Genomic DNA, 21940 nt, shown 5'->3' on the forward strand with positions numbered 1-21940 from the left:
AATGTTAGTAGCCTATATGACTATTTATTAAATACTAAGTTATTTACTTAATGGGAAAAGTTGCATTTCCCCTCGGACACGATCTTGTGGATGTCAGGTGAGAGGGATGTGATGTTGATGAGCAGGCAGTCCTCGGTTGCCTTATGTGAAAGCCGGTTCCTGTCGTGAGTCGATTGCATTCATAGAGGAAAAGGAGGACTCACAGGTGGAAGTTGATCCAAACATAGTTAGCACATAAAAGGAATGGTGATGACTACAACAACGATGGTGGTCAGCTGCTGCCCTCATTGGGTATAGCGAGCACCATCCCCTCTCTCTCCCTCCTTCCCCCTCTCTCTCCCTCCATCCCCCTCTCTCCCCCTCCATCCCCCTCTCTCTCCCTCCATCCCCTCTCTCTCCCTCCATCCCCCTCTCTCTCCCTCCATCCCCTCTCTCTCCCTCCATCCCCTCTCCCCCCTCCATCCCCCTCTCTCTCCCTCCATCCCCCTCTCTCTCCCTCCATCCCCCTCTCTCCCCCTCCATCCCCCTCTCTCTCCCTCCATCCCCCTCTCTCTCCCTCCATCCCCCTCTCTCCCCCTCCATCCCCCTCTCTCTCCCTCCATTCCCCTCTCTCTCCCTCCATCCCCCTCTCTCTCACCCAGGTTCTGTTATCTCAGGTCATAAATTCCTGGAGGAGACTCTCTCCCTCGTGCAGTATAGAGAGAGGGTTTCACACTCTGATGGATGAGACAATGCAAGCCATTCATTTGTGGGGCGATTTCCTTCAACCTGCTGACCAGGCCCCTGTGTCTGTCCACCATAGCAGGAGCCCTGACGGTGATCACAAAGTTGACTTTTTCGAATGACAGGCCATGCTACGTAAACAATTGTTCCAGCTTTGTGAATAGGATGTCCCCGGCGGTGTGTCCTTCCAGGGGAACGTCCCCGGCGGTGTGTCCTTCCAGGGGAACGTCCACGGTGGTGTGTCCTTCCAGGGGACCGTCCCCGGAGGTGTGTCCTTCCAGGGGACCGTCCCCGGAGGTGTGTCCTTCCAGGGGAACGTCCCCGGTGGTGTGTCCTTCCAGGGGAACGTCCCCGGTGGTGTGTCCTTCCAGGGGAACGTCCCCGGTGGTGTGTCCTTCCAGGGGAACGTCCCCGGTGGTGTGTCCTTCCAGGGGACCGTCCACGGTGGTGTGTCCTTCCAGGGGACCGTCCCCGGTGGTGTGTCCTTCCAGGGGGATGTCCCCGGTGGTGTGTCCTTCCAGGGAAACGTCCACGGTGGTGTGTCCTTCCAGGGGACCGTCCCCGGAGGTGTGTCCTTCCAGGGGGATGTCCCCGGTGGTGTGTCCTTCCAGGGAAACGTCCACGGTGGTGTGTCCTTCCAGGGGACCGTCCCCGGAGGTGTGTCCTTCCAGGGGAACGCCCCGGTGGTGTGTCCTTCCAGGGGAACATCCCGGCGGTGTGTCCTTCCAGGGGAACGTCCCCGGTGGTGTGTCCTTCCAGGGGAACATCCCGGCGGTGTGTCCTTCCAGGGGAACGCCCCGGCGGTGTGTCCTTCCAGGGGAACGTCCCCGGCGGTGTGTCCTTCCAGGGAACGTCCCGGTGGTGTGTCCATCCAGGGGAACGTCCCGGTGGTGTGTCCTTCCCATGAAAATAACGGACATATACACACAACTGTGCTACATCGGTGTTGTCAGTACTCTCATCAATAGCCAGGGGAAAATGCTCAGCCTGACTGAGCCCCTCCAGAACAATCCTATGCACATCATCCGCCAGAGCACAGACACGGCGTCCGGCTGATGTCACAGACAGGGGCACCTGTTTGACAGACGCGATTATGCTATCCATAGACTTGTCTGTAGCCAATTCCTCCAAAACTGTCACCATGCATTTTTTAAACAGCTCTGCGTCTGTGAAGGGCATGTTGTGTTTGGTTAGAACCCAGGATGCTTTTAGGGAAGCACTTGTGACCTTCTGTTGTTGGGTCAGGCCACGAAGGAGGATTCTAATGCCGTGTTTGTAGCTTGTAGTTAATGCTTCAGTGTTTCTGCTTCAGGCCTCTGTCTGGGGCGGGAAGGCCACTTTCAAAGTACCATGTTTAGATTCATAATGCCATCTGAGATTGAATTATTTGCAAACGATGACATTTTCATTGCAAACAAGACACTCTGGCTTGGCATTGGAGAAAGATGGTAAGATGAATGGATATCTCTCTGTCCGTTCTTCCCTGAAACTTTATTTTCATTATCCACCTTTCTTTTGCTACTTTTTGAGAGCGACATGTTCTCTTGCTATCAAGCTAATTGTTCTGAATGAATGTTGATATTAATAAAGTAGTGTAGACTACAGTAGGCTACGTAGACATGTTTTTCCCCAACAATCAACACACAGAGATATAAACAAAAAAATATAATTGAATAGAGATATTGGTGATTTTATGAACTTAATCAGATCTAAATTATTTTATTGTCACTCAATGTACTATGTACTAATCAAATGTGTTAAACGTGTTGTTAAATTTGTAGTGTAGGCGTATTAATTGTGCTAATATTATATGCTAATTATGTTCTGGCCCTCCGACTTTAACTCAGAAAAAAATTCTCCCGATAAACACGTCCTGACCATAGAAAGCTGTTATTTTCTATGGTAGAGTAGGTCAGGGCGTGACAGGGGGGTTTTCTAGTTTCATTTTTCTATGTTGTTTTCTAGTTTCTAGTTCTAGTTTCTATGTTTGGTTTTGTTTGGGATGATCTCCAATTAGAGGCAGCTGGTCATCGTTGTCTCTAATTGGAGATCATACTTAAGTAGGTGTTTTTCCCACCTTTGTTTGTGGGAGATTGTTTTTGAGTAGTGTATGTTTCACCTCTACATCACATTTTTTTTTTGTTCTTTAGTTTATGTGTATGTATTGCATAGTTTCACAGTTCAATAAAATATGTGGAACGATAATCACGCTGCACTTTGGTCCGCTCCTCTCTATGACAACCGTGACACCCGAAGCCAAATCTAGTTGACAAACCCTGTTTTATAGTATGTCATGGCCTTTTCTGGCCAACTGCTGTTATGTTTATGATATACTATGGTGTTGTGTCACTAGACTTTGACCAGATATTATTGCATCCAAAGATCAACTGTACCTAGAACATAGATACAGAGACACTTGTTATCAGGAAGGTGCTCTCTCAGAACAACGGAAAATATCTCAATGACTTGACATGTTCTGGTTGTGAATTCAGGCTACAAGGTAAGAATCTTCCCAGTGATTATTGTAAAGTGTGTAGAGAAATTAAATGTATGGTGTTTTTTTTAGTATAGTGACTGACAGTAAAACACTCAGATCTAAAAGTCCATTTCACCTGGGACAGTTATGTGACAGTTCAATCATACAAAATGGCGCTAACTGGGCGTAGGCAAGTCAAATTCAAAAACATATTGTTCATATATCGTATTATACGATTTGTTTATCGTGATTATTTTACAATTTGTAAAAATTTTAATGTATCATAGTTCTAAATCATCTTTCAGAATATCAGAACATTTGTTGTTTTCTAAACTACAATGAGCTCCTGCTTCCTGTGTAATTTGGTATGAAACCACTGAACATACTTTTCTTAACATTGTTATTATGAACTGAATTCAGTAACAGCATAATTATATCATACCTGTTGAACAAAGCAACACACTAGAATGAGAGAAATTATTAAAAGAGAAAGTGACTTATTAATATTATATTGTTGTTGTTAAATTGTTTTATTATTATTAGTTCCACTACATGGAGAAATTGTGAAAAATATTAAATCACCTAACTGTTTGGATGTGTCTTTCTATGTCTGTTAGTAAATGTTTTATTTCTAAGAGATAATGAATAAAAGAGAACAATTGACCTTCAATAATTAGTTGGCCCTGTGTTAATCACAACCAACATGCTGGATCTCTGTTTAGGACGTCACTGTGTTAACCACAACCAACATGCTGGATCTCTGTTTAGTTGTTACTGTGTTAACCACAACCAACATGCTGGATCTCTGTTTAGTTACTGTGTTAACCACAACCAACATGCTGGATCTCTGTTTAGTTGTCACTGTGTTGACCACAACCAACATGCTGGATCTCTGTTTAGGGGTCAGTTCTCTAAAATGAGTCTCTCTGGGGAACATGACACCAAATCTAAGAGGTGAGATGACAATTTTGTTTAAGAATTATTAATAGTTTATTTCAAAAATGATATTTCCAAAAATGTTCACATTTGTTTTTTAATCAGAAATGGTTGCTAATGGGTACCTTCAATATTCCTGTTCTCAGATTATTTATGAATTTCTTTAGATTGTGTATAAAAATGTTTTATTGCAAAACTCTATATATCCATTGTTTTGCTGGAACACCCTAGATGCATTCAATTGCCCATTTTAAAGCCATGCCCAATTTAGGATAATTTCTTAACAACGTGATGTTGCGCTCCAAAGGGATATCTTGAAATAACATGATGTAGATAATTAAATAATCAAAAGAAAAACTTGTTAATTTTACACTCTTAGAAAAGAAGGTTCCTTATAGAACCAAAAAGGCTTCTATCACTTCCTTAATATATGGAACCACTAAAAGTGATATATATTTTGGGGTTCAGTGAAGAAGAACCTCTAGAGTTCTGATCAATGAATGGTGATTGTTTTGAGGATGTGAACCCAGCAGCCCTCCAGTGGTCAGATCAATTCCTCCTGTTTTTTCCAGCACCCGGACACTGTTTTATGGATTGATCATATAGAAATATAAAACATTATTTTTACGACTCCAAAGTATTTACATGTGGTGCAGGAACCACTGACTCGCTGCATTATTCTATAGTATTATCAAGATACCTGCTGTTAACTCTTAACTACTTAGGACAGCTCACGAGGTGTCCTAAATATCTGCCGACTAGGTAGGACTAGAGACTTCATGCATAGCTTTAATTTATACCCATAAGTGTCAAATGTCTTTATTCTCAGCACTTATATGACCAATTCTCTACTCTGAGACGCTTTGTGGACATGGGCCCAGATCTCAAAATATTGTTATAATAAATGTTTGTTTAACATAATAATAAAAAATGAATATCACTAATGTAACCCACTGTAAAGACTGGGTTTAGTTGATTGTGTGGCACTGCTTATGTCCGCGTTCTGGATCTGTCCCCGTCCCCATACAGAACTGTCCGCGTCCCCGTACGGAGTTCACTACAGTGTTGAGACGCCGAAGTTTATTGTTCAATTAGATTTTTGCTTTTTGGTCAGGGACAGTATGAGTGTAGCCAGATCCTTTTCACTCTCTATCCTTGTTTCATTTTGTGGTTCACCGGATTCGTCATCATCATCGAGACAAACGACAGACGAACGTCCTGCTAGCTAGCCAAGCTAGTCGGTACAGCTAGGTAAGCTAGCTAGCTACTCTACCAGCAGCATCCTAGTTATCCTAGCTAGTCGGTACAGCTAGGTAAGCTAGCTAGCTACTCTACCAGCAGCATCCTAGTTATCCAAGCTAATCGGTACAGCTGGATAAGCTAGCTAGCTAGCTACTCTACCAGCAGCATCCTAGCTAGTTGGTACAGCTAGGTAAGCTAGCTAGCTACTCTACCAGCAGCATCTTAGTTATCCTAGCTAGTCGGTACAGCCACAGTGGGGAAAAAGTTTTTGATCCCCTGCTGATTTTGTACGTTTGCCCACTGATAAAGAAAGGATCAGTCTATAATTTTAATGGTAGGTTTATTTGAACAGTGAGAGACAGAATAACAACAAAACTTTCCAGAAAAACACATGTCAGAAATGTTATAAAATGATTTGCATTTTAATGAGGGAAATAAGTATTTGACCCCCTCTCAATCAGAAAGATTTCTGGCTCCCAGGTGTCTTTTATACAGGTAACGAGCTGAGATTAGGGGCACACTCTTAAAGGGAGTGCTCCTAACCGCAGCTTGTTACCTGTAAAAAGGACACCTGTCCACAGAAGCAATCAATCAATCAGATTCCAAACTCTCCACCATGGCCAAGACCAAAGAGCTCTCCAAGGATGTCAGGGACAACATTGTAGACCTACACAAGGCTGGAATGGGCTACAAGACCATCGCCAAGCAGCTTGGTGAGAAGGTGACAACATTTTGTGCGATTATTCGCAAATGGAAGAAACACAAAAGAACTGTCAATATCCCTTGGCCTGGGGCTCCATGCAAGATCTCACCTCGTGGGGTTGTAATGATCATGAGAACGGTGAGGAATCAGCCCAGAACTACACGGGAGGATCTTGTCAATGATCTCAAGGCAGCTGGGACCACAGTCACCAAGAAAACAATTGGTAACACACTACGCCGTGAAGGACTGAAATCCTGCAGCGCCCGCAAGGTCCCCCCTGCTCAAGAATACATATACATGCCCGTCTGAAGTTTGCCAATGAACATCGGAATGACTCAGAGGACAACTGGTGAAAGTGTTGTGGTCAGATGAGACCAAAATGGAGCTCTTTGGCATCAACTCAATTCACCGTGTTTGGAGGAGGAGGAATGCTGCCTATGACCCCAAGAACACCATCTCCACCGTCAAACATGGAGGTGGAAACATTATGCTTTGGGGGTGTTTTCTGGACAGGACAACTTCACCGCATCATTTGACGGGGCCATGTACTGTCAAATCTTGGGTGAGAACATCCTTCCCTCAGCCAGGGCATTGAAAATGGGTCGTGGATTGGTATTCCAGCATGACAATGACTCAAAACACACAGCCAAGGCAACAAAGGAGTGCCTCAAGGAGAAGCACATTTTAAGGTCCTGGAGTGGCCTAGCCAGTCTCCAGACCTTAATCCCACAGAAAATCTGTGGAGGGGAGCTGAAGGTTCGAGTTGCCAAACGTAAGCCTCGAAACCTTAATGACTTGGAGAAGATCTGCAAAAGGAGTGGGACAAAATCCCTCCTGAGATGTATGCAAACCTGGTGACCAACTACAAGAAACATCTGACCTCTGTGATTGCCAACAAGGGTTTTGCCACCAAGTACTAAGTCATGATTTGCAGAGGGGTCAAATACTTATTTCCCTCATTAAAATGCAAATCATTATATAACATTACAAACGTACAAAATCAGCAGGGGATCAAATACTTTTTTCCCCCCACTGTAGGTAAGCTAGCTAGCTACTCTACCAGCAGCATCCTAGTTATCCTAGCTAGTCGGTACATCTAGGTAAGCTAGCTAGCTACTCTACCAGCAGCATCCTAGTTATCCTAGCTAGTCGGTACAGCTAGGTAAGCTAGCTCGCTACTCTACCAGCAGAATCCTAGTTATCCTATCCTCCCTCTCTCGTTGACGGATGCTGGCTACCTCTGTCCGGTTCTCCTCTCTTCACTAGATGGACGGTAACTTTAGTGTTTAACCCCTCTGTATCCAAGGACCAATCTTTTGAATATTATTTTCGGGGCGCCTAAAGTAGGCTGGACACATTCCATTTTGTTAACATTTTTTTAGCTGCCTCACCAACGTCTGAATGTGCATTAATAACTTTTAATTACTAAAGATTTCCAATAGATGGCAGCATAAGACCACAAAGCATCAGTTATAGGCTACAGGCAGCAATATGATTGACATAAAATAGCATGCAAACACAGACTATATGTCCCATGATTTTCTAAAATGGTCACTCATTACTTTAGTTAGCTATATATCTCGTAATGGGCCTGTATTGCTTTCGGGAGAGCAACAAAATAGTGATTATAGCAGGTATTGAACACCGGGTAAATAATCGCTAGTCAAAACCTCAACCTCAGTATACATGCATTATAAAAAGTCATCTTAATATCTGATATTGCGAGTAAACAACCTCGGAATAGAAAAGACAAGAGTGCGTCTTCCAGCCCACCAATAAATTACATCATTAAACCCTACCGGTTAGTAAATTTACCTCAACATGCCCCTGGAGAAGGCAGAGCGACGACACCAGCTTTTTACCAGGGCTGGAGTTGACTACTAGAGAGAGAAGGCAGAGTGACGACACCAGCTTTTTACCGGGGCTGAGTTGACTACTAGAGAGAGAAGGCAGAGTGACGACACCAGCTTTTTACCGGGGCTGAGTTGACTACTAGAGAGAGAAGGCAGAGTGACGACACCAGCTTTTTACCGGGGCTGAGTTGACTACTAGAGAGTGAAGGCAGAGTGACGACACCAGCTTTTTACTGGGGCTGAGTTGACTTCTAGAGAGAGAAGGTAGAGTGAAGACACCAGCTTTTTACCGGGGCTGAGTTGACTACTAGAGAGAGAAGGCAGAGTGACGACACCAGCTTTTTACTGGTGCTGAGTTGACTACTAGAGAAAGAAGGCAGAGTGACGACACCAGCTTTTTAACAGGGCTGAGTTGACTACTAGAGAGAGAAGACAGAGTGACGACACCAGCTTTTTACCGGGGCTGAGTTGACTACTAGAGAGAGAAGGCAGAGTGACGACACCAGCTTTTTACCGGGGCTGAGTTGACTACTAGAGAGAGAAGGCAGAGTGACGACACCAGCTTTTTACCGGGGCTGAGTTGACTACTAGAGAGAGAAGACAGAGTGGCTCGATGCTGGTTGATGAATTTGACAATTTTTCTCAACTAGAGGTGACTAAATTAATGTTCAGACTTATTGATAATCGTTATATTAATGAAGTATAATTTCAAAACATGAGCATAAAAACAGGTAATAATAAACATGAATCATCATTATATTACTTCACAGTAATCTGCTAAATGCTTTTTCAGTCTCTTGCGTTAGCAGTGTGTAAAGGGACAGAAAGAAGCGCGGGGAGTGGTGGTATATCCAGGGAGAAAACTAAACTAATCTTCTGAAATATCATTTGTGGTCTTATGCTCCCATCTATTGGAATTATGTAGCAACTGCAGTAGTACTGAATAATGTGTAATTCTTTACTAAAGTAGTAATTACTCAGAATCGCAAAATATAACATTTTCTAGTTCCTTTTACCACTTACAATAAAATAAAATGTTTATAGCATAACAAAATTAAACTGACATAAAACAAAAACACCATACATTTAGTTAATTATATATATAAAACTATTTATTAGATGGGTGACATTATCTGCCAAAGCAACAGCCCTGTAGACAAAGAAGAGCTCTCCAGTAGGTACCAAAACATTCAAAGGACATTTTCTCAAAAGTGATGTTCCAAGTTTATTAACATTCAAAGCAGAATTACTTTCCCATTGTTCCTCAACTGTAGTGTCTGATATACCATTTTCTAGCTCTGAGTCTCTACTTTTATCCAACGTAAAAAACACAATTTCAAATGTTGCTACATATGACGAATTGAAACGGTCACAGTTGAGAGGCAGGCAGATATATACAATTTTGTAAAAAAATATTATTATTTGTCTTCTCTGAAATGAAATCATTAAGTTATAGATTTTTAAACAAATACATGTCTGTCATTGAACAACCCAATGTCATGATTAGATAGTGAAAAACACACCAAGCTCAGAGTAGATGAAAGATGTAATGTTTGTCTCTGTTGTGTTGAAGTCCAATAAAGGAGGAGACACCAGCCTCCCCTGTCTGTCTCTGTCTCTGTCTGTCTCTGTCTATCTCTGTTTGTCTGTCCCGCTTTCTGTCTGTGTCTCTGTCTGTCTGTCTGTCTGTCTGTCTGTCTCTTTCTGTCTGTCTGTCTCTGACTGTCTGTCCCGCTTTCTGTCTGTGTCTCTGTCTGTCTGTATCTTTCTGTCTGTGTCTCTGTCTGTCTGTCTGTATCTTTCTGTCTGTGTCTCTGTCTGTCTGTCTGTATCTTTCTGTCTGTGTCTCTGTCTGTCTGTTTGTCTGTCTTTGCCTGTCTCTGACTGTCTGTCCCGCTTTCAGTCTGTCTGTCTCTCTTGGTCTGTATGTGTCTGTCTGTGTCTGTCTGTCTCTGTCTCTGTCTCTGTCTATCTCTGTTTGTCTGTCCCGCTTTCTGTCTGTCTGTCTGTCTGTCTGTCTGTCTGTCTGTCTGTCTGTCTGTCTGTCTGTCTGTCTGTCTGTCTGTCTGTCTGTCTGTCTGTCTGTCTGTTCTGTCTGTCTGTCTGTCTGTCTGTCTGTCTGTCAGTCTGATCCAGAGCTCTTCTTATGTTTCCCATCTGAGCTCAGAGTAGATGAAAGATGTAATGTTTGTCTCTGTTGTGTTGAAGTCCAATAAAGGAGGAGACACCAGCCTCCCCTGTCTGTCTCTGTCTCTGTCTGTCTCTGTCTATCTCTGTTTGTCTGTCCCGCTTTCTGTCTGTGTCTCTGTCTGTCTGTCTGTCTGTCTGTCTGTCTGTCTGTCTGTCTGTCTGTCTGTCTGTCTGTCTGTCTGTCTGTCTGTCTGTCTGTCTGTCTGTCTGTCTCTTTCTGTCTGTCTGTCTGTCTGTCTGTCTGTCTGTCTGTCTGTCTGTCTGTCTGTCTGTCTCTGTCTGTCTGTCTGTCTGTCTGTCTGTCTCTGACTGTCTGTCCCGCTTTCTGTCTGTGTCTCTGTATCTTTCTGTCTGTGTCTCTGTCTGTCTGTCTGTCTGTATCTTTCTGTCTGTGTCTCTGTCTGTCTGTTTGTCTGTCTTTGCCTGTCTCTGACTGTCTGTCCCGCTTTCAGTCTGTCTGTCTCTCTTGGTCTGTATGTGTCTGTCTGTGTCTGTCTGTCTCTGTCTCTGTCTCTGTCTATCTCTGTTTGTCTGTCCCGCTTTCTGTCTGTCTGTCTGTCTGTCTGTCTGTCTGTCTGTCTGTCTGTCTGTCTGTCTGTCTGTCTGTCTGTCTGTCTGTCTGTCTGTCTGTCTGTCTGTCTGTCTGTCTGTCTGTCTGTCTGTCTGTCTGTCTGTCTGATCCAGAGCTCTTCTTATGTTCCCCATCTGAGATCAGAGTAGATGAGAGATGTAATGTTTGTCTCTGTTGTGTTGAAGACCAATCAAGCAGAAGAGACCAGCCTCCCGTGTCCCCAGCTGTGTGTCCATGAAGAGTGACTGGTCTATGGAACCTCCTATATTCTTTAGAGAGGGAGACTTTTCTACTGAACAAAGGTAAGAAGAACTCATGGGTCATGGTCAGTGAGTTAAACAACACTGTCTGTAGTCATTTCTCCTCTCCCATTTTCACATTTCTTTTTGTTGCTTTCATAATCCATAGGCTAATCCTTTAGTCCATTTTCATAGTCCTAAAACAATATTAAACAAACACAACATTCCCTCCCTGTGTGTGTGTGTGTGTGTGTGTGTGTGTGTGTGTGTGTGTGTGTGTGTGTGTGTGTGTGTGTGTGTGTGTGTGTGTCCAGAGGTCTTATAGACATACTATATGACCTGAGTGTGTTAACTCCTGAGAGTCTAGGGGGGAACCATAAACCTGCCTCTCCAACTCTCCCTGACCTGAGTGTGTTAACTCCTGAGAGTCTAGGGGGGAACCATAAACCTGCCTCTCCATCTCTCCCTGACCTGAGTGTGTTAACTCCTGAGAGTCTAGGGGGAACCATAAACCTGCCTCTCCAACTCTCCCTGACCTGAGTGTTTTAACTCCTGAGAGTCTAGGGGGGAACCATAAACCTGCCTCTCCAACTCTCCCTGACCTGAGTGTGTTAACTCCTGAGAGTCTAGGGGGGAACCATAAACCTGCCTCTCCAACTCTCCCTGACCTGAGTGTGTTAACTCCTGAGAGTCTAGGGGGGGAACCATAAACCTGCCTCTCCAACTCTCCCTGACCTGAGTGTGTTAACTCCTGAGAGTCTAGGGGGAACCATAAACCTGTCTCTCCATCTCTCCCTGACCTGAGTGTGTTAACTCCTGAGAGTCTAGGGGGGAACCATAAACCTGCCTCTCCAACTCTCCCTGACCTGAGTGTGTTAACTCCTGAGAGTCTAGGGGGGAACCATAAACCTGCCTCTCCAACTCTCCCTGACCTGAGTGTGTTAACTCCTGAGAGTCTAGGGGGGAACCATAAACCTGCCTCTCCAACTCTCCCTGACCTGAGTGTTTTAACTCCTGAGAGTCTAGGGGGGAACCATAAACCTGCCTCTCCATCTCTCCCTGACCTGAGTGTGTTAACTCCTGAGAGTCTAGGGGGGAACCATAAACCTGCCTCTCCATCTCTCCCTGACCTGAGTGTGTTAACTCCTGAGAGTCTAGGGGAACCATAAACCTGCCTCTCCAACTCTCCCTGACCTGAGTGTGTTAACTCCTGAGAGTCTGTAAAGTGATATGTTGCGTTTTGGAATGAAACTCTTCTTATGTTTCCCCATCTGAGCTCAGAGTAGATGAGAGATGTAATGTTTGTCTCTGTTGTGTTGAAGTCCAATCAAGCAGGAGAGACCAGCCTCCCCTGCACCCAGCTGTGTGTCCATGAAGAGTGACAAGTCTATGAAGCAACCTAATCACTTTAGAGAGGGAGACTTTTCTACTGAACAAAGGTAAGAAGAACTCATGGGTCATGGTCAGTGAGTTTAACAACACTGTCTCTAGTCATTTCTCCTCTCCCATTTTCACATTTCTTTTGGTTGTTTTCATAATCCATAGGCTAATACTTTAGTCCATTTTCATAGTCCTAAAACAATGTTAAAGAAACACAACATTTCCTCCCTGTGTGTGTGTGTTGTGTGTGTGTGTGTGTGTGTGTGTGTGTGTGTGTGTGTGTGTGTGTGTGTGTGTGTGTGTGTGTGTGTGTGTGTGTGTGTGTGTTTTGTCCACAGAAACCAACAGGAGAGATCCGAGTCAGATATTGTCAGTGGTCAGTCTCCCCCGAGTCATCAAGCAGACCTGGCCTCCATATTCAGTGTATGTGGTCGTTACGTACATTTGTTTTTGTTTACCTCAAGTTGATCTGTCAATCATTCATTAATGTGTTAATGAGAAATCAAATCAAATGTATTTATATAGCCCTTCTTACATCAGCTGATATCTCAAAGTGCTGTACAGAAACCCAATCTAAAACCCCAAACAGCAAGCAATGCATGTGAAAGAAGCACGGTGGCTAGGAAAAACTCCCTAGGAAAAACTCCCTAGAAAGGCCAAAACCTAGGAAGAAACCTAGAGAGGAACCAGGCTATGAGGGGTGGCAAGTCCTCTTCTGGCTGTGCCAGGTGGAGAGTATAACAGAACATGGCCAAGATGTTCAAATGTTCATAAATGACCAGCATGGTCAAATAATAATAATCATAGTAGTTGTCGAGGGTGCAACAAGTCAGCAACTCAAGAGTAAGTGTCAGTTGGCTTTTTCATAGCCGATCTTTGAGAGTATCTCTACCGCTCCTGCTGTCTCTAGAGAGTTGAAAACAGCAGATCTGGGACAGGTAGCATGTCCGGTGAACAGGTCAGGGTTCCATAGCCACAGGCAGAACAGTTGAAACTGGAGCAGCAGCACGGCCAGGTGGACTGGGGACAGCAAGGAGTCATCATGCCAGGTAGTCCTGAGGCATGGTCCTAGGGCTCAGGTTCTCCGAGAGAGAGAGAGAAAGAAAGAAAGAAAGAAAGAAAGAAAGAGAGAAAGAGAGAATTAGAGAGAGCATATTTAAATTCACACAGGACACTGGATAAGACAAGAGAAATACTCCAGATGTAACAGACTGACCCTAGCCCCCCGACACATAAACTACTGCAGCATAAATACTGGAGGCTGAGACAGGAGGAGTCAGGAGACACTTTAGCCCCATCCGATGATACCCCTGGATAGGGCCAAACAGGCAGGATGTAACCCCACCCACTTTGCCAAAGCACAGCCCCCACACCACTAGAGGGATATCTCCAACCACCAACTTACCATCCTGAGACAAGGCCGAGTATAGCCCACAAAGATCTCCGCCACGGCACAACCCAGACAGGAAGACCACGTCAGTGACTCAACCCACTCAAGTGACGCACCCCTCCTAGGGACGGCATGGAAGAACACCAGTAAGCCAGTGACTCAGCCCCTGTAATAGGGTTAGAGGCAGAGAATCCCAGTGGAGAGAGGGGAACTGGCCAGGCAGAGACAGCAAGGACGGTTCGTTGCTCCAGAGCCTTTCCGTTCACCTTCACACTCCTGGGCCAGACTACACTTAATCATAGGACCTACTGAAAAGATGAGTCTTCAGTAAAGACTTAAAGGTTGAGACTGAGTCTGCGTCTCTCACATGGGTAGGCAGACCATTCCATAAAAATGGAGCTCTATAGGAGAAAGCCCTGCCTCCAGCTGTTTGCTTAGAAATTCTAGGGACAATTAGGAGGCCTGCGTTTTGTGACCATAGCGTACGTGTAGGTATGTACGTCAGGACAAAATCGTAACGATAGGTAGGAGCAAGCCCATTTAATGCTTTGTAGGTTAGCAGTAAAACCTTGAAATCAGCCCTTGCCTTAACAGGAAGCCAGTGTAGGGAGGCTAGCACTGGAGTAATATGATCACATCTTTTGGTTCTAGTCAGGATTCTAGCAGCCGTATTTAGCACTAACTGAAGTTTATTTAGTGCTTTATCCGGGTAGCCGGAAAGTAGAGCATTGCAGTAGTCCAACCTAGAAGTAACAAAAGCATGGATACATTTTTCAGCATCATTTTTGGACAGAAAGTTTCTGATTTTTGTAATGTTACGGAGATGGAAAAAGCTGTCCTTGAAACAGTCTTGATATGTTCTTCAAAAGAGAGATCAGGGTCCAGAGTAACGCCGAGGTCCTTCACAGTTTTATTTGAGACGACTGTACAACCATCCAGATTAATTGTCAGATTCAACAGAAGATCTCTTTGTTTCTTGGGACCTAGAACAAGCATTTCTGTTTGGTCCGAGTTTAAAAGTAGAAAGTTTGCAGCCATCCACTTCCTTATGTCTGAAACAAAGGCTTCTAGCAAGGGCAATTTTGGGGCTTTACCAAGTTTCATTGAAATGTACAGCTGTGTGTCATCCGCATAGCAGTGAAATTTAACATTATGTTTTCGAATGACATCCCCAAGAGGTAAACTATATAGTGAAAACAATAGTGGTCCTAAAACGGAACCTTGAGGAACACCGAAATGTACAGTTGATTTGTCAGAGGACAAACCATTCACAGAGACAAACTGATATCTTTCCGACAGATAAGATCTAAACCACGCCAGAATTTGTCCATGTAGACCAATTTGGGTTTCCAATCTCTCAAAAGAATGTGGTGATCGATGGTATCAAATGCAGCACTAAGATCTAGGAGCACGAGGACAGATGCAGAGCCTCGGTCTGACGTCATTAACCTCTTACATCTAGATGTTCCGCTAGCGGAACACCTGCTCCAATATCCAATGATGGGCGTGGCGCGAAATACAAACTCCTCTAAAACATTTTTGTGAACGTTTATCGTGAGTAATTTAGTAAAATGTTAGCGAATTCCCCGGAAGTTTGCGGGGGTATGCTAGTTCTGAACGTCACATGCTAATGTAAAAAGCTGGTTTTTGATATAAATATGAACTTGATTGAACAAAACATGCATGTATTGTATAACATAATGTCCTAGGGTTGTCATCTGATGAAGATCATCAAAGGTGAGTGCTGCATTTAGCTGTCTTCTGGGTTTTGGTGACATTATATGCTGGCTTGAAAAATGGGTGTCTGATTATTTCTGGCTTGGTACTCTGCTGACATAATCTAATGTTTTGCTTTCGTTGTAAAGCCTTTTTGAAATCGGACAGTGTGGTTAGATTAACGAGAGTCGTGTCTTTAAATGGCTGTAAAATAGTCATATGTTTGAGAAATTGAAGTAATAGGATTTTTAAGGTTTTGAAAATCGCGCCACAGGCTGGCAGTGGCTGTTACGTAGGTGGGACGCAAGCGTCCCACCTAGCCCATAGAGGCTAATGATCATGATCTTTTCCTCAAAGAAGTTCATGAATTTATTACTGCTGAAGTGAAAGCCATCCTCTCTTGGGGAATGCTGCTTTTTAGTTAGCTTTGCGACAGTATCAAAAAGAAATTTCGGATTGTTCTTATTTTCCTCAATTAAGTTGGAAAAATAGGATGATCGAGCAGCAGTGAGGGCTCTTCGATACTGCACGGTACTGTCTTTCCAAGCTAGTCGGAAGACTTTCAGTCTAGTGTAGCACCATTTCTGTTCCAATTTTCTGGAAGCTTGCTTCAGAACTCGTGTATTTTCTGTATACCAGGGAGCTAGTTTCTTATGACAGATGTGTTTAGTTTTTAGGGGTGCAACTGCATCTAGGGTATTGCGCAAGGTTAAATTGAGTTCCTCAGTTAGGTGGTTAACTGATTTTTGTCCTCTGACGTCCTTGGGCAGGCAGAGGGAGTCTGGAAGGGCATCAAGGAATCTTTGGGTTGTCTGAGAATTTATAGCATGACTTTTAATGCTCCTTGGTTGGGGTCAGAGCAGATTATTTGTTGCGATTGCAAACGTAATAAAATGGTGGTCCGATAGTCCAGGATTATGAGGAAAAACATTAAGATCCACAACATTTATTCCATGGGACAAAACTAGGTCCTGAGTATGACTGTGGCAGTGAGTAGGTCCAGAGACATGTTGGACAAAACCCACTGAGTCGATGATGGCTCCGAAAGCCTTTTTGGAGTGGGTCTGTGGACTTTTCAGGTGAATATTAAAGTCACCAAAAATTACAATATTATCTGCTATGACTACAAGGTCCGATAGGAATTCAGGGAACTCAGTGAGGAACGCTGCATATGGCCCAGGAGGCCTGTAAACAGTAGCTATAAAAAGTGATTGAGTAGGCTGCATAGATTTCATGACTAGAAGCTCAAAAGACGAAAACGTCGTTGTTTTTTTGTTGTAAATTGACATTTGCTATCGTAAATGTTAGCAACACATCCGCCTTTGCGGGATGCGCGGGGGATATGGTCACTAGTGTAACCAGGGGGTGAGGCCTCATTTAACACAGTAAATTCATCAGGCTTAAGCCATGTTTCAGTCAGGCCAATCACATAGAGATTATGATCAGTGATTAGTTAATTGACTATAACTGCCTTGGAAGTGAGGGATCTAACATTAAGTAGCCCTATTTTGAGATGTGAGGTATCACAATCTCTTTCAATAATGGCAGGGATGGAGGAGTGAGATTGCCAAGGCGAACACCGCCATCTTTAATTTAGCCCAACCTGGGTCGAGGCACAGACACGATCTCAATGGGGATAGCTGAGCTGACTTCACTGACTGTGCTAGTGGCAGACTCCACTAAGCTGGCAGGCTGGCTAACAGCCTGCTGCCTGGCCTGCACCCTATTTCATTTTGGAGCTAGAGGAGTTAGAGCCCTGTCTATGTTCGTAGATAAGATGAGAGCACCCCTCCAGCTAGGATGGAGTCTGTCACTCCTCAACAGGCCAGGCTTGGTCCTGTTTGTGGGTGGGTCCCAGAAAGAGGGCCAATTATCTACAAATTCTATCTTTTGGGAGGGGCAGAAAACAGTTTTCAACCAGCGATTGAGTTGTGAGACTGCTGTAGAGCTCATCACTCCCCCTAACTGGGAGGGGGCCAGAGACAATTACTCAATGCCGACACATCTTTCTAGCTGATTTACACGCTGAAGCTATGTTGCGCTTGGTGACCTCTGACTGTTTCATCCTAACATCGTTGGTGCCGACGTGGATAAAAATATCTCTATACTCTCTACACTCGGCAGTTTTAGCTTTAGCCAGCACCGTCTTTAGATTAGCCTTAACCGCTTACATCTAGATGTTCCGCTAGCGGAACACCTGCTCCAATATCCAATGATGGGCGTGGCGCGAAATACAAATTCCTCTAAAATCCGAAAACTTTCATTTTTCAAACATATGACTATTTTATAGCATTTTAAAGACAAGACTCTCGTTAATCTAACCACACTGTCCGATTTCAAAAAGGCTTTACAACGAAAGCAAAACATTAGATTATGTCAGCAGAGTACCCAGCCAGAAATTATCAGACACCCATTTTTCAAGCTAGCATATAATGTCACAAAAACCCAGAAGACAGCTAAATGCAGCACTAACCTTTGATGATCTTCATCAGATGACACACCTAGGACATTATGTTATACAATACATGCATGTTTTGTTCAATCAAGTTCATATTTATATCAAAAAACAGCTTTTTACATTAGCATGTGACGTTCAGAACTAGCATACCCCCGCAAACTTCCGGGGAATTTACTAACAATTTACTAAATTACTCACGATAAACGTTCACAAAAAGCATAACAATTATTTTAAGAATTATAGATACAGACCTCCTCTATGCACTCGATATGTCCGATTTTAAAATAGCTTTTTGGTGAAAGCACATTTTGCAATATTCTAAGTACATAGCCCAGGCATCACGGGCTCGCTTATTTAGACACCCGGCAAGTTTAGCACTCACCATAATCATATTTACTATTATAAAAGTTTGATTACCTTTTGTTGTCTTCGTCAGAATGCACACCCAGGACTGCTACTTCAATAACAAATGTTGGTTTGGTCCAAAATAATCCATCGTTATATCCGAATAGCGGCGTTTTGTTCGTGCGTTCCAGACACTATCCGAAATAGTAAAGAAGTGTCACGCGCTTGGCGCAATTCGTGACAATAAAATTCTAAATATTCCATTACCGTACTTGAAGCATGTCAACCGCTGTTTAAAATCAATTTTTACGACATTTTCTCGTAGAAAAGCGATAATATTCCGACAGGGAATCTCCTTTTCAGCAAACAGAGGAAAAAATCCCAAAGGCGGGGGCGGTCGGGGTCAAGCGCATAAGCCCAGTGTCCCTTGATCGGCCACTTGAGAAAGGCGATAATGTGTTTCAGCCTGGGGCTGGAATGACGACATTCTGTTTTTTCCCGGGCTCTGAGCGCCTATGGACGACGTGGAAAGTGTCACGTTAGAGCAGAGATCCTTAGTAAATGATAGAGATGGAAAAGAAGTTCAAGAAATGGTCAGACAGGCCACTTCCTGTAAAGGAATCTCTCAGGTTTTGACCTGCCATTTGAGTTCTGTTATACTCACAGACACCATTCAAACAGTTTTAGAAAATTTTGGGTGTTTTCTATCCATATGTAATAAGTATATGCATATTCTAGTTACTGGGTAGGAGTGGTAACCAGATTAAATCGGGTATGTTTTTTATCCAGCCGTGTCAATACTGCCCCCTAGCCCTAACAGGTTAATGTTACTACTTAGCTTCGGCTGTTGGAACTCCTGACGAACCATGTCCAGATAAATCCTCTGTAGTGAAAAAGTTGAATGAAAAAAGTTGAGTGAGGGAAAAACAAAAAATATAAACGGTAATCAAAAAGTAAAAACTGTAAAGTTGTCAGGTAGCAAAGTAGATTGGCAACAAAACGCACAGCAGCACGTAAACAAGTCTGCAAGTTGTGACCGGAAACAGGAAATTAGAAAGCATTTCTTCTCTTGCTTATCTTATTTACTTGATTTTTTTCAGTTGCTTGAAGAGAATATTATGACATTTGTGAAGAACGAGCTGAAGATGTTCAAGAGGATTCTTAGTCCTGAACTCCCAGAAGGCTTTGAGAGTCAGAAGCAGGATAAGGAAGTAGTAGATGCTGAAGATGAGAAGCAGGAGAGCAGTGCCAGAGAGGGGGCTCTGAAGATCACACTGCACGTCCTGAGGAAAATGAACCAGAAGGAGCTTGCTGACACACTGGAGAAAAGTAAGAGCTGTCTGCCTCATGTTGAATGCTGTTTTATAAAATTTAAAAGCTATAGCTAAAGTACAGCTAAAGTAGCTGTGTAACTCAATGATATTGTAGCAGCCTTAACACAACACCTAGTGACCTCATCAAGTAGTAGCAGCGATGTGTTGTGGTGATACATTTTTTGAGACAGAGAGAGAGGGAGAGGGAGAGAGAGGCAACATTAATAATACCATCAGTAATACCAATAATAATATAATCAGTCACACCAGTCTGGAATGCTTTATGAAAACATTTACACATTTATACAGTCAGTTAATAGAATAAATTATTATAATTTAAACTTCATAACAGTCCTACAATACTGTAGACATTAAAACAGACCTAATATTATTAATATCCTCTGTGTTATTTCTAGAGTCTGATGATCCTGCTGTGATTTGCCAACGTGAACTCAAATCTAATCTAAAGAAGAAGTTTCAATGTGCATTTGAGGGGATCGCTAAACAAGGAAACCCAACACTTCTCAATCAGATCTACACAGAGCTCTACATCACAGAGGGTGGAACAGGAGAGGTCAATAATGAACATGAGCTGAGACAGATTGAGACAACAACCAGGAAACAAGCAAGACCAGAGACTGCAATCAAATGTAACGACATCTTCAAACCCTTAACTGGACAAGACAAGCATATCAGAACTGTGCTGACAAAGGGAGTCGCTGGCATTGGAAAAACAGTCTCTGTGCAGAAGTTCATTCTGGACTGGGCTGAAGGAAAAGCAAATCAGGATGTCCAATTTGTATTTTCATTCCCTTTCCGGGAGCTGAATTTGATGAAAGGGGAACAACATACTTTGATTAATCTTCTCAATCACTTCTCAATGGAAACAAAACAATCAAGAATCTCCAACTATGACAAGTACAAAGTTCTGTTCATCTTTGATGGTCTGGATGAGTGCCGACTGCCCCTAGACTTCCAGAAGAACAAGATCTGTTGGGACGTCTCAGAATCAACCTCAGTGGATGTTCTGCTGACAAATCTCATCAAGGGAAATCTGCTTCCCTCTGCTCTCATCTGGATAACTACCCGACCTGCAGCAGCCAATAAGATCCCTTCATGGTGTGTTGACCAGGAAACAGAGGTACGAGGATTCAATGACCCACAGAAGGAGGAGTACTTCAGGAAGAGATTCAGTGATGAGGACCTGGCCAACAGAATCATCTCACACATAAAGACATCAAGGAGCCTCCACATCATGTGCCACATTCCAGTCTTCTGTTGGATTTCTGCAACAGTCCTCGAACACATGCTGAAACATAAGAGAGAAGAGATGCCCAAGACTCTGACTGAGATGTACACACACCTTGTGGTGTTTCATACCAAACAGAAGAATGAAAAGTATCTTGGGAAAGAAGAGACAGGTCCACACTGGAATAAAGAGAGCATTCTGTCAATGGGAAAACTGGCTTTTCAACAGCTTGTCAAGGGCAATCTGATTTTCTATGAAGAAGACCTTAGTGAAGCTGGCATTGATGTCAATGAAGCCTCAGTGTACTCAGGATTGTGCACACAGCTCTTTAAAGAGGAATGTGGGCTGTACCAGGTCAAGGTGTATTGCTTCGTGCATCTGAGCATTCAGGAGTTTCTGGCTGCTGTATATGTGTTCCTCTCATTCATCAACAACAATGAGAATCTAATGGCCGAACTGCAAATAAAGTCGAGTAACTTTTCTTTGCAGTTCAGAGACGAGCCTGAAGTTACTTTCTACAAGAGTGCTGTGGATAAAGCCTTACAAAGTGAGACAGGAAACCTGGACCTGTTCCTCCGCTTCCTTCTGGGCCTCTCAATGGAGTCCAATCAGAAGCACTTACGAGGTCTACTGACAAAGACAAGAAGCAGCTCACAGAGCCATGAAGAGACAGTCAAGTACATCAAGGAGAAGATCAGGGAGAATCCCTCCCCAGAGAGGAGCATCAATCTGTTCCACTGTCTGAATGAACTGAATGACCATTCTCTAGTGGAGGAGATCCAAAGCTACTTGAGATCAGGAAGTCTCTCTAGAGCTGGCCTATCACCTGCAAAGTGGTCAGCTCTGGTCTTTGTGTTGCTGACTTCAGAAAAGGAGCTGGATGTGTTTGACCTGAAGAAATACTCCAGATCAGAGGAAGGTCTTCTGAGGCTGATGCCAGTGATCAACGCCTCCAGAGCTGCTCTGTGAGTACATAAAATGACATATAAGATTTAATCATCACAACGAAATATTCCGTTTAAAGAAAAGTATGTATTATAATATGTATATAATATTATATTGAAAAACATATTGAATCAATGCATTGATTTTCACATTAGTATAACATTATGACCATACAATTCTAGGAGACAGAAGGTGAATCTGTATGCTGTTT

The 21940-nt window shown here is 43.5% G+C and overlaps 2 protein-coding genes across 7 annotated transcripts; both read left to right on the forward strand.

Annotated features, from left to right (window-relative positions):
* Positions 1-2965: 2965 nt before the first annotated feature.
* Positions 2966-19792, forward strand: LOC123732598 (uncharacterized). Of its 6 annotated transcripts, none has more exons than XM_045711868.1 (6): positions 2966-3223; positions 4100-4153; positions 10880-10996; positions 12256-12372; positions 12652-12736; positions 19323-19792. In XM_045711868.1, exons 2-6 carry the CDS (start codon positions 4116-4118, stop codon positions 19608-19610), a joined length of 645 nt encoding a protein of 214 aa, XP_045567824.1. In that variant the 5' UTR covers positions 2966-3223; positions 4100-4115; the 3' UTR covers positions 19611-19792. The 6 variants fall into 6 exon arrangements, with proteins under 6 accessions (XP_045567824.1, XP_045567827.1, XP_045567828.1 ...); XM_045711870.1 differs by lacking the exon at positions 2966-3223 and adding an exon at positions 3243-3564; XM_045711871.1 differs by lacking the exon at positions 10880-10996.
* LOC123732596 (NLR family CARD domain-containing protein 3-like) lies at positions 19696-21753 on the forward strand. Its single transcript, XM_045711865.1, has 2 exons — positions 19696-19705; positions 20108-21753. Exons 1-2 carry the CDS (start codon positions 19696-19698, stop codon positions 21751-21753), a joined length of 1656 nt encoding a protein of 551 aa, XP_045567821.1.
* Positions 21754-21940: the final 187 nt, after the last annotated feature.

Source organism: Salmo salar, unplaced genomic scaffold (assembly GCF_905237065.1).
Source record: "Salmo salar unplaced genomic scaffold, Ssal_v3.1, whole genome shotgun sequence".
Classification (NCBI taxonomy): Eukaryota; Metazoa; Chordata; class Actinopteri; order Salmoniformes; family Salmonidae; genus Salmo; species Salmo salar.

Coding starts and splice junctions, on each gene's coding strand:
- LOC123732598 (XM_045711866.1), top strand. CDS start 3,903: ATGCTGGATCTCTGTTTAGGACGTCACTGTGTTAACCACAACCAACAT. Junction 4,154..10,879: donor CATGACACCAAATCTAAGAG/GTGAGATGACAA, acceptor GTTGTGTTGAAG/ACCAATCAAGCAGAAGAGAC. Junction 12,737..19,322: donor ACCTGGCCTCCATATTCAGT/GTATGTGGTCGT, acceptor GATTTTTTTCAG/TTGCTTGAAGAGAATATTAT.